The sequence below is a fragment of the Panthera tigris genome, chromosome B1 (assembly GCF_018350195.1).
Source record: "Panthera tigris isolate Pti1 chromosome B1, P.tigris_Pti1_mat1.1, whole genome shotgun sequence".
NCBI classification, from domain to species: domain Eukaryota; kingdom Metazoa; phylum Chordata; class Mammalia; order Carnivora; family Felidae; genus Panthera; species Panthera tigris.
Genome location: NC_056663.1, coordinates 39,791,432 through 39,803,717, shown reverse-complemented (window position 1 = coordinate 39,803,717; position 12,286 = coordinate 39,791,432). Strand labels below are relative to the sequence as shown.

The 12,286-nt window shown below is 40.5% G+C and overlaps 1 protein-coding gene across 3 annotated transcripts in view; it reads left to right on the top strand.

Moving 5' to 3' along the window:
- HGSNAT (heparan-alpha-glucosaminide N-acetyltransferase) overlaps positions 1-12,286 on the top strand; it is a 52,080-nt gene that overhangs the window by 27,030 nt on the left and 12,764 nt on the right. For all 3 annotated transcript variants that reach the window (XM_042983335.1, XM_042983334.1, XM_042983336.1), the window contains exons 3-9: positions 2,288-2,424; positions 2,629-2,750; positions 5,797-5,866; positions 8,045-8,114; positions 8,799-8,908; positions 11,040-11,116; positions 12,115-12,145. In XM_042983335.1, the coding sequence (XP_042839269.1) occupies positions 2,288-2,424; positions 2,629-2,750; positions 5,797-5,866; positions 8,045-8,114; positions 8,799-8,908; positions 11,040-11,116; positions 12,115-12,145 (617 nt within the window). The remainder of the gene's footprint in view (positions 1-2,287; positions 2,425-2,628; positions 2,751-5,796; positions 5,867-8,044; positions 8,115-8,798; positions 8,909-11,039; positions 11,117-12,114; positions 12,146-12,286) is intronic.

Below are 12,286 nucleotides of genomic sequence, written 5' to 3'. Positions count from 1 at the left end.
TTGTACTGCTGGTGGGAATGCAAACTTGTGCAGCCACTCTGGAAAACAGTATGGAGGTTCCTCAAAAAATTAAAAATAGAACTACCCTACGACCCAGCAATTGCACTACTAGGTATTTATCCAAGGGATACAGGTATGCTGTTTCAAAGGGGCACATGCAACCCAATGTTTATAGCAGCACTATCAACAATAGCCAAAGTATGGAAAGAGCCCAAATTCCCATCGATGGATTAATGGATAAAGAAGAAGTGGCCATATGTATACAATGGAGTATTACTCAGCAATCAAAAAGAATGAAATCTTGCCATTTGCAACTACCTGGATGGAACTAGTGGTTATTATGCTAAGCAAAATTAGTCAGAGAAAGACAAATATCATATGACTTCACTCATATGAGGACTTTAAGAGACAAAACAGATGAACATAAGGGAAGAGAAGCAAAAATAATATAAAACAGGAAGGGGGACAAAACATAAGAGACTCTTAAATATGGGAACAAACAGAGGGTTACTGGAGGGGGTGTGTGAGGGGGGATGGGCTAAATGGGTAAGGGGCATTAAGAAATAAACTCCTGAAATCATTGTTGCACTATATGCTGACTAACTTGGTCGTAAATTAAAAAAATAAATAAAATGGTAAAAAAACATAAAAGAATATTGAATTATTTAATAACTTAAATGTAATCTTAATGCTGTGATGTCATAAATATTTGGTACATGAACAAAAAGAAAGATTTTTAAATCTTGGTAAGGCTAATGAGGAACTAATATATTGTAATTTTTCTTATTTGACTACTGTTTGGGCACATATGAAAAGAACCATTAAAATGATTATTTTTTATCCAATAATGTAATTTTTGGAAATTTATTTTAGGGAAAGAATTTAAAGGAATAAGAATATCATGTGTGGGAATGCCTGGGTGACTCAGTTGGTTAAGTGTCCAACTCTTGATGTCCACCCAGGTCATGATCTCATGGTTCATAAGATGGAGCCCTGAGTCAGGCTTCACGCTGACAGTGCAGAGCTTGTTTGGGATTCTCTCTGCCCCTCACCTGCATGTGCATGTGCATGCACATGCTCTCTCTCTCTCTCAAAATAAATTAATTAAAAAAAAAAAAAAAGCACAGGGACGCCTGGGTGGCTTAGTCAGTTGAGCATCTGACTTCAGCTGAGGTCATGATCTCACCATTCATGAGTTTGAGCCCCATGTCGGGCTCTGTGCTGACAGCTCAGAGCCTGGAGCCTGCTTCAGATTCTGTGTTTCCTCCTCTCTCTGCCCCTCCCCTGCTCATGCTCTGCCTCTCTCTGTCTCTCAATAATAAATAAATGTTAAAAATAAAAAAAAAAGCACATCATGTACAGATCTTTGGAAGCGATATGTTATATAAATTATGTATAACATAAATTAAAAATGTAATTACATATACTGTATGTTTATCTTTTTTTAAAAAATATTTATGTATTTATTTTGGGAGAGAAAGAGCATGAGCAGGGAAGGTATGGGCAGAGAGAGAATCCCAAGCAGCTCCATGTTGTAAGCTCAGAACCCAACATGGGGCTTGATCTCATGAAGCCTGTGAGATCATGACCTGAGCCGAAATCAGGAGTTGGTTGCTTAACTCAATGAGTTACCCAGATGCCCCTATATTTATCTTTCAGAACATAATTTATATAAATTACACATAAGAAGATTAAAAAAGTTTTGAAAGCAGCCTAAATGCATTTTTAGTATGTAATGGACTATAAAGCAATCATTAAAAATTTTAAATATGCAAATTAGGTAGAATGATGGAAATTTACTCATTAAACAATATGTAACACAATGGAATGCAAGGCAATATATGCTCTATTTATTAATTGTGTGAAAAATTTACCCATGAGTAAAGATTGTATGGCAACACATAGTTATATAGCAAATTTTATCTAAATTATTGGAATTTAAAAGTTTTTTTGTAAGTATGAAGGAAAATGGGTGCCTGGGTGGCTTAGTCACTTAAAGCATCCAACTCTTGGTTTCGACTCAGGTCATGACCTGTGGTTTTGTGGTTTTGTGCCCCACATCGGGCTGACAGCATGGAACCTGGTTGGGATTATCTGTCTCCCTGTCTCTCTGCCCCTCCCCCTCTTGTGCTGTCTCTGTGTCTCTCAAAAATAAATAAACATAAAAAAAATTACAAGTATGAAGGAAAAGTCACCTCAGGATTTCAGATGGGTGGGTGTTCATGTGCTCCAACAGCCACCTGACTTTCAAACACCTCTCACAGTGGCTTGTGTTTCTGTTTTACAGTGCTCATTTCAGGTTCTAGTAAATGTTTCCTGGAGTGGAAAACCTGGGAAGCCTAGCATTGCGGCGGTTGCTGTGAGCACCCAGCATGGATCTATCCTGCAACTTAATGACACTGTGGAAGAGAAGGAAGTTTGTAGGTTCGTATCTGCTTTAATGTGATCTGCTGACACCTGCATTTTCTATTTTTTCATCCCTATTTGCTTTTCAGCTTTTCCTTCCTTCAAAATACAGTATTTTTAAATATCTTTCCTGGTCTGTCACTCTGCCTTGATGACATTACCATAATCCACTCCTTATTTCCTAATCTAACCATTTTTCTTAAATTTACCAAATTTTTGTAGGCTGGAATATAAATTTGGAGAATTTGGAAACTATTCACTCTTGGTAAAGCACGTCCATAATGGAGTCAATGAAATTGCTTGTGACGTAGTTGTCAATAAGAATCCAATTGACAGTAACTTTCGTACGTATATGCTGTTTGTTAATTTTTTTAAATTTGTATTTCAAAGATTTTAGTTTTTGAGTACTGCTTGTGACACTTTGTGTACTTTAAAACCTGAATTATAGGTTATCTGCCTTATTTAGTTATTTATAATGTATTTATTGTATTTATTTATATTTATTGTACAGTTGTATTATAAGTACATTATATTTATTGTATACTTATGATGTATTTATTGTATCGTTAGTGTATGCTAAGAAAATTATGTGATATTTAAGAAAATTATATGACCAACATATTCTCATAGGTGTTATTTAGTTTAATTTTGAAGCATAAATAACCAAAAAAAAGTTAATGCAATGGGAACAAACTGGAAATAGGGAAAATGACTGTCAAGTATCTTCCTTGTTTTAGGATATAGGGCACAGTATTCTCTGTATGTGTCTTACATGGACCATCCAGAAGTCCCTTAGATTAAGGAGGGACTGTTCATTCTGTAATAACTCCACTGAAGAAAATCTGTCAGTCTGAGCCCCCATTAGATAATATAATAACCCCCAGGAGCATTAATAAGTACTTGTCTACAGTGAAGCTTTTGAAGACCATAGGGTCAGGTCAAAAGAATGTAAGAGCCCCCCAAAAAGAATGAAAGGACCAACATGGGACAGTTGAAGCATTAAAAAGAATAAGGAATGTCATTGATGGAAACACATTGTATGTACAAAAACCAAAGTTTGTTATGAAAGAAAAAGAACAAAGCAGAGGGCGCCTGGGTGGCTCAGTCGGTTACGTATCCTACTCTTGGTTTCAGCTCAGGTCATGATCTAATCGTTCATGAGATTAAGCCCCAAGTTGGGTGGCTATGTGCTGACAGCATGGAACCTGCTTGGGATTCTCTCTCTCTCTCTCTCTCTCTCTCTCTGTCTCTCCCCACCCCCCCTCCCCTACGCACTCTCTCTCTCTCAAAATAAATAAGTAAATTTAAAAACAACAACAACCAAAAAACAAAGCCCCTCCCCTACAGAAAAACAATACTTTGGTTGCCTTGGGAGATAACAAGGACCACCTGATGTTAACTGGAGTGACTTAAAATTATCAATTGAAAGGAAGGATCTAAGCATTTATCCTGCCTTTCCCGTTTTTGTTTGTTTGTTTTGTTTTGTTTTTGTTTTATTTTTATTTTAGAGCAGGGGAATGGGGGCAGAATTATAAGCAAGCTTGCTCAGCACAGAGCCTGATGCATGGCTCAATCCCACGACCCTGGGATCATGACCCAAGCCAAAATCAAGTCAGATGCTCAACCGACTGAGCCACCAAGGCATCCCATGCCTTTCCTGTTTTAATTATATTTTAGGATAACTATGTAGTCTGAGATGATGGGGGTAAATTCTTTAGGGAATAATTCCAGCTAATAATGTGACAGAATGGCAGAATATATGGTAATCCTTAATGAAGGAATTGATGCACACAAAAGTCATGAGTGGATGAAACCATCACATGAAAAGGGAACTTGAGGCTTCCCCCAGCTTACACGTGCATTGGGCACATGGGCAGTTGCAGCAGGTGCTCCTGATATGGTGCAGTGGGAAAGACACAGCTCCATCTGTGAAGCAATCTTGCCAAAAAAAGTTGAACTTTTTTTTTAGTTAAGACTTTACAGCTAATTTCCCCTTTATAGAACCTTTGGAGGATAGAAGAACAAGTCCAGTGACACCATGAGGAAATATACTGACAGATCTAGAACAGGAGACATACTAATAGACGACTTATTTCAAACAGGTCAATGGCTACTTATGATTAGATGTGACTGAAGAGCCATAACAAGCAAATACAAAATGGTAACCATGTTTGGGTCCTGATCTGAACACAGTAACTACAAAAAACCTTTTTGAGATAACTAGAGAAATTGGAATATGGTTGCAGTGTTAGCCAGAGAATTGTTAATGACGTTGTGATTATATAACAAAGGGTCCATTTTTAAGAAACTTTTAATTTTGAAATAATTTTAGAAACATTGCAAAAAGGAGTTCCCATTTACTTTTCTCCTAGCTTCCCCTAAACTATGTAATCATAGTACAGTTATCCCATATATACGATCGAAACAAGGATGTTAACATCGGTATAGTGCTATTAACTGATGTATAGGCTTTTCAGATTTCTCCAGTTGTCCCTTCTAAGGCTCCCCCCTTTTGGTCCAGGATGCAGTGCAGGATCCCACAGCCCATTTAGTTGTTGGGTCTCTGCAGCCTTTTTTTTCTTTCATGATCTTGACACTTTTGAAGAGGACTGGTCAGTTATTTTGTTATTTGCACTTGCTTGCAAAGTGCAACATGTTTTCTCTTAACTAGGTAGAGGGTGTGCATTTTTGGTAGATTACTACAGAAGCCTTCTCAGTGCGCCCATGTCAGGAGTTGCATGATGCTGACATGTCTTTTATGAGGTCTGTGCTTTAGAGATACATATGGAAGATGGATGGAGGAGATGACATGATATCTGGGATTTGCTTAAAAATACTACAGGCAAGGGGTGCTTCTGGGTGGCTCAGTTGGTTAAGTGTCTGGCTCTTGATTTTGGCTCAGGTCATGATCTCACGGTTCGTGGGATCAAGCCCCACATCGGGCTCTGAGCTGACAGTGCGGAGCCTGCTTGGGATTCTCTCTCCCCACCTCTTTGCCCCTCCCCCACTCATGCTGTCTCTCTCAAAATAAATAAATAAATAAAAAGCAGAGGGTGAGTAGCAGTAGATGAAGCAAGAGTGACAGTATGTTGATAATACTAGATAATACTATGCATCTAGGGATGCGTATATGTGGGCGTATTATACAAATCTCTGTTCTTTTGTAGATGTTTTATATTTTTCATAATGAAAATTAGCATTCCCCTAATGACGAGTGTTCTCAATTGTTTATAGGAATATAGGAAAGTTAGCATGAGAATATAGGCTTTTCCCTCACTTGTTTCCATTTTTGTTTGCTTTTTTTGACTTACAGATGAAATGTAGTGACGTGACAGCTTCGATGCTTATGATGGCATTTTGGTGATACCGTGTTTTCTTTGATTTTTCTAGCTGTGTGTGTCGCTTTCCTTATTGGTGTGGCAATCATCATTGCAGTCTCATTTCTCAGGTTTTTACTGAGGTAAGCAGATGTTAGGGGAGGACACAGTTGGGGGGAGTAGAATATAGAAAAAGGATATCCAGGATAGTCTGACTCTTTAAATGACTGTTATTCTTTGATTAAGTGAATGCTTATTGTGTCCTCCATGGCCAGTCCAGTCCTGGGTATTAGGGACCATTGTAGACTAAGCGATGGTCCCTGACTTCAGGGAAATGATAACTAGTTTGAATGGATCTTTGCCTTCAATCCTCCCAAATGGCTAAAAAAATAGAAGAAAATGCTTGAGAAGGCATTATTTCCAGAAAGAATCTCGCAGCTTGCTTTTGTAGTGAGTGGGAGAAGCCTGGGCTGATTTCAGGAGGTGGCTGCCCCATTGTGTTCTTCGTCCCCCTCTCTGGCCGCCTCTGGGCCAGCATCCCAACTCCTGCCAGCTGGGCATCCAGCACAGAGATGGAAGATGGGGGGCTGGACCTTTACACCTCAGCATGGACTCGCTTTGCCCTGGTTAGGACGGGCAGGCAGCTTGGCGAGGGGATTCCTTCTCCCCTGTCTGTCTGGTTAACAGTGAGTTGGGTGAGAGTGAATTAGTAGACTGGAAAAATAAAAAAACAAGAAAGTAAAATAGATCCAGGCCTGTGGTGCCTGGGTAGTTCAGTGGGTTTAGAGTCCAACCTTGGTTCAGGTCATGATCTTGCGGTTTGTGAGTTTGAGCCCCACGTCAGGCTCTGTGCTGACAGCTCGGAGCCTGGAGCTACTTTGGGCTCTGTGTCTCTCTCTCTCTCTCTCTGCCCCTTCCCTGCTCACGCTGTATGTCTCTCTCTCTCAAAAATAAATATTAAAAATAGATCTAGGCCTGGCAGATCACCGTTCAAAGGAAAGTTCTTTCATGTTTTTAAAGAAATAAGATTGATTGGAATGCTCCGTCTGTTAGAATCTCATAAATCACAAGGTGTTATGGGTGAGCCATATCTAAACTAGAAAAAAAAAACCTAGTCCAAGTCTGCCTGCCAGCTTGGGGAAACCCAGCAGCTTTGGGAAGTCTATGGAGTCTGGCCCTCTTCCCTTTGTGCATCCCAGAAATATAAGGGTCTGGAAGGGTAAAAGGACTACTTCTTGCTCAGAAGCATATTTTTCACTTAACTGCTTTTTAGGGGCAGAGTGTAATTTTATCGGAGGGGTTTCATTTCTTTGAATTAAGCCATTGTCTTGTCAATCTTTTGATAAGATAAGATGCAGATACTGTTCCAGTTTATTACAGTGTATTCATTTGGTGCTTTCAATATGAATGGCTCTGTGACATCACTTTTTAAGGTAATTGGTCTCTGATCTTGAGCTCTTGCACAGGGAAGAAATCGCACCTCACTCCACTGTGGAATTGAAATTGCATGTGATTCTGCCTCTGCAGCCTTGTAGGCAGAATGCTCTGCTGGCAAGCAAGAGTCCCTCGTCCCTTGCTTATTACTTTCCAGTGTACCCGTGGGAGTCCCAGAATGCTTAGGTTTGTCTGAACTAGAAGAATCTGAGACAGTAGTAAGAATACTACTGCCTTTCACTGGGTCTCTCGCCTTTCACTGGGAAGACAAGAAAATGCAAGAAAATTAAGGGCGTTTTAAAAATTCTAATTTTTAAATATCTTAAGTTCTCCTTTCGGCCTTCCTTAGATGTCTCTGTTTTAATATTTTTCATGTGGTGGTGATGTTACCAATGCTGAATGAGGTAGAAAGAAGAGTATGTTGTAGGGAAAAAAGAGAAGAAATAAGAATATGTGCATTAAATATATGGTTCATGTTTATAAACTGATCTGAACAAATAAACTGGAGAAAAAAACTTATGAGACAAATTGAACCAGCTGTTTGGTGATACTAGGAATTATTGATAATATTTTAAAATGTAATCATGGAACTGTAGTTCTGTTTTTAAAAAAAGAGTCTTTTATTTATTAGAGATCCATACTAAAATGATAAAATGATACCATGTCTGGGATTCTTTAAAATAATCAATCTAAGGCAGGAAAGGGGGTGGTGGGTGGGAGTGTGGATGAAGGAAGATCGACCACATATAATGATACTGTAAAATGTTTATTTCTTTGACTTGTATAGAATATGAACTTCAAATTAATTTTCTTTGAATATGCTATCCAATCGTTTTGAAAAATTTGCCAAAGGGAATACATTAACAGACTTTTTTATTTATTTACAGTTTGGATGACTTTCATAATTGGATTTCTAAAGCAATAAATTCACGGGAAACTGATCGCCTGATCAATTCTGTGAGTTATTAGAATGCATCATGTGTGGTCTGGGTGGTTTTCTAGATTTGGAATTTATAATTCTGTGTTTAATAATACTTATTGTCTGGCTTAATTAATGTTATTTATATTGTAGAGGGCCAGGTCATGTGTTCTGTATTCTTAATAAAGAGCAAGCAGCCTTCTCTTCGGCTCTGGTGAAGGGCAGGATCCCCTTCTCTTTTCTAGTGAGTTGGAACTTTGGGCTGCATTGTATGCACGATGTGGAGACATTTTTCCCTCTGCAGGCAGCACTGTTGAGTCAATACAGTTAGGTAGAGGGTGTCAAAAATAAGAGACATCCATATGAAATCTATAAATCAGTGGCCTCCTATGATGGTTAAACATATTGTGTTAAATTCATTATGGGCATACTCCTGTCCATTTATGGACATACTTATTTGTAGCCTTGTACCATATGCACTCATGGACCGGTTTTTTGTGGTCATTGATCAACATGGCAGCTGTAGGCTCAGCAGACGGCATAAAAACCAAATAACGTGGAAAACTAAACCTCTGGGTGGAATCTTACAAAAGCAAATTAAAGGATTGTTCAGGACGAGTTTTAGCTCTCTATTCTGTTAATTTCTTCCCTAAAAAACAGATTACTGAAATTTACTTGCCAGCATTATGAACCGGCATGTCTCTCTCCCCGTTTTTCTGAAGGAGCTGGGGTCTCCAAGCAGGGCAGACTCACTCGGTGGTGATACTCAACCAGGAGGATGGTGTCCACCTGCCTCGCCTCCGCGCCTCCGCTGTGTAGACACATTCAGGGGGTATGTGGGGCTCCCTTGGGACACGGTGGGCACAGGTATTCCAGGATCACATGTTTGCACATAAACACACTTCTAACTTAAGGTGTTTTTACATATCATTTACCTTGTAGGGTAGGCAGGACTTCTTGCTGTAAAAATAAATCAGTGGTCTCTCCTTTCTCAAAAACTGTCACGATAGCAAATATAATAGTTGCAAGAGAGGAGTCGAGGGGTGCAGCCCAGAACGTTTCCACTGGTATGTAGATTCTCCTGAGTTAAGGTCATTCACCTGTGGGCAGGCAGCTGCACATGGGGCCTCTATGACCATCCGCACCCCTGTGTCCCGTGAGCAGCTTGCCAAATGGGAGGCTGTGCCGGTCTGGAAGTGAAGCACCAGCCGTTGCTGGTGTCTGTCCTGGCCCTTCCCCACTGCTAGCAGAACAGCTAGAATATCAGGCCCTTTTGGTAGCAAATCCACAGAGTCATACAACAAGTTGTTTTTCTTTTAGAGTTCAGGTAGAAGAGTGAGGGCCAGGACCCAACTCTGAAAATAAAGCGTAAAACTGTATAGCTTGAGCCATTTGCAATGACCTGGATGGGGCCAGAGAGTATGATGTTAAGTGAAATAAGCCAGTCAGAGAAACACAAATACCATATGATTTCACCCATATGTGGAATTTAAGAAGCAATACTAATGAGCAAAGGGATAAAAGAAGAGAGAGAGTGAGGCAAATGGAGAAACAGACTCTTAACTATAGAGGACAAACTGATGGTTACCTGAGGGGAGGAGGGTGGGGAATGGAAGAAATAGGTGATGGGGATCGAGGAGTGCACTTGTGATGAGCACCAGGTGTTCTATGGAAGTGTTGAATCACTGTATTGTACACCTGAAACTAATATTACACTGTATGATAACTGGAATAAAAGTAAAACCTTAAAAAGAAAAACCTATATAGCTGAAAATAAACATCTAGATGTCAGGCCTTCCATTTCTGCCCACGGAGGGCTTTTAAACTCCAGTGATAACCTTATAATTCTGTCCCAGCCTCCCCAGATGCTGAGTGCTCCTGGGGTGTATATTTGAAGCCAGGCAATAATGAGAGTAATGAACATTGGTAACAATTTTTGAATTCTTGCCCTGTGCCAGGCACTTCCTTGTCATAATTTATTCAGTCTCTCCACCACCCTATGAGGTATAAACTTTTAATATGCCTGTTGTACTGATGAAGAGTTAGGTAATTTGCCCGAGGTCGCCTGGGGACAGCCAGGCAATAACCTCACTGACACACTAAAGTCTTCATTCTTCAGTATCCTGCAGAATTAGCATCAAATAGTCAAGTATTCAGAGTCTATTTTATCATATTCCTCTTTCTTTTTTTAATTCTCATTTTGCTGCTTTTAGAAATGAGATGTTCTCAGGTAGACTAACATTTATTAAGTGCCTAAAATATGCCAAGCACTGGTTAGGCACCAGGATATACATTATTCTCCTCAGTAGTCCCAGTGGCCCCTGTGGGTGTGTTTCCCCTCTTACAGAGAAGCACACTGAGGTAACTGATAAGAGTCTTGCCCTCGTAAGAGAGGAGGGCCCATGATTTGAGCCCTCAGCTCTAACAACTGTATGCCTTCTATTACAGTTCTTTAACCTGAGACTTCTAAGTGATTAGTGTGAAACTGAGTGATGGGAAATGTTTGCTTTGTTTTCAAGTTACACAGTTTAGCGTCAGTGTAACTTTCTTTTAAGAAATCACGTTGGAGGGGCGCCTGGGTGGCTCAGTTGGCTAAGCATCCGACTCTTGGTTTCAGCTCAGGTCATGATCTCAGGGTTCATTAGATCAAACCCCATATTAGGCTCTGTGCTTACAGTATGGAGCTGCTTGGGATTCTCTCTCTCTTCCTCTCTGCCCCTCCCCCACTCATGCTGTCTTTTGTCTCTCTAAAATTAAGAAAAAAAAATCATGTTGGAAATGTTGGCAACAGAAGGGCTTTGTGTTAGGGCCTTAATTACAGTGATTAGAAAGAATGGCTTCCTGCTCTGTAAGTGTCCTCTGTGTTGTGACTGCCCCTTGTGAGTATAAATGTGTCTCTTACAGTTGGGCCATTCCTTGTCATGTGTGCAAGCTCTGAAAGTGTGCCCTTTGCTGCTTTACAGGATAGCTCTCATCCTTATGGTCTTCGTTAATTATGGAGGAGGAAAATATTGGTACTTCAAACACTCAAGTTGGAATGGTAAGATATTTCCTTAGGGTAGCATTGCTTGTGTAGAACCCCTCAAAGAAGCGTGGGTAAGAGAACCTCTCGGCATCCCCTCAGGAGCTCAGAGATGATGCCCCACCAGCCTCCTTTGAGTGCTGAGCACCTGCCCCCATAGGATGATCTTTGGATGATTCCATTAACTCTTTGTGTTTTGTTCTTGCTTTTGTGTGCTGTGGCCTTGCAGTGGTTCACTGTGGTAACATGTAGACGTCTGAGCTCTGCTGCAGGACCATGGGCCTCTGCAGAAGCTGTTAAGAATTTAGTTGTAAACGATTTTTGTCATATTGTAGATATGTCTTTTTTTAAAAAATATTCTTAAAAAAATTTGTTTTAATGTTTATTTATTTTTGAGAGAGAGAGAGAGAGAGAGAGAGAGAGAGCACAAGCAGGGGAGGGGCAGAGGGAGAGGAAGACATAGAATCCAAAGCAGGTTCCAGGCTCTGAGCTGTCAGCACAGAGCCTGATGTGGGGCTCGAACTCATGAACTATGAGATCATTACCTGAGCCGAAGTTGGACACTTAACCGACTGAGCCACCCAAGCGCCCAGATATGCTTTTTATTCCAGCCACATGGGAGTTCTGTCTTCTACGACTCATGGTCCTCCTCAGGGGTGCCATTGAACTCAGGTTGGTCCTGAGTGGTGGTTAGTAATGGCTATGAATCTGGCTCAGTAGTTGGTTTAAGAATGGATTTTGAGTAACACTGCTCGAAGATAACAGACTTGTCTACACACTGCTACTTTGGCTCTCCCATGCCCAGTTATGTTCTTAGGAAATGTCTCAGGCCTAGTGACCGGTTGCAGAGTCTCCAGGGAGTATCTGTGCATGTTACTTCCCAGTGTTTTCCTGTGAACTCTTTGCGTGAGTTTACTTTCCATATATATCAGTATATAATGGTGCCAATCTAGATTTAGGATGTATTTACATTCTAGAGTCCTTTTCCTTACTCTTGTTCTTGTGTTATTCTCCAGGACTGACGGTGGCCGACCTCGTATTCCCATGGTGAGTTGCAGTCTCCCACCAGCTCTTCCATAGGTCATCTAGGTTTTTGTTTTTTCAGCGGATGCTGGAGCCTTTCTCTGAGACCAGCCTTGAGTTCTGGGCCACAGGCCTATGTTACTCACAGGTGTCTGCCCTCATGAG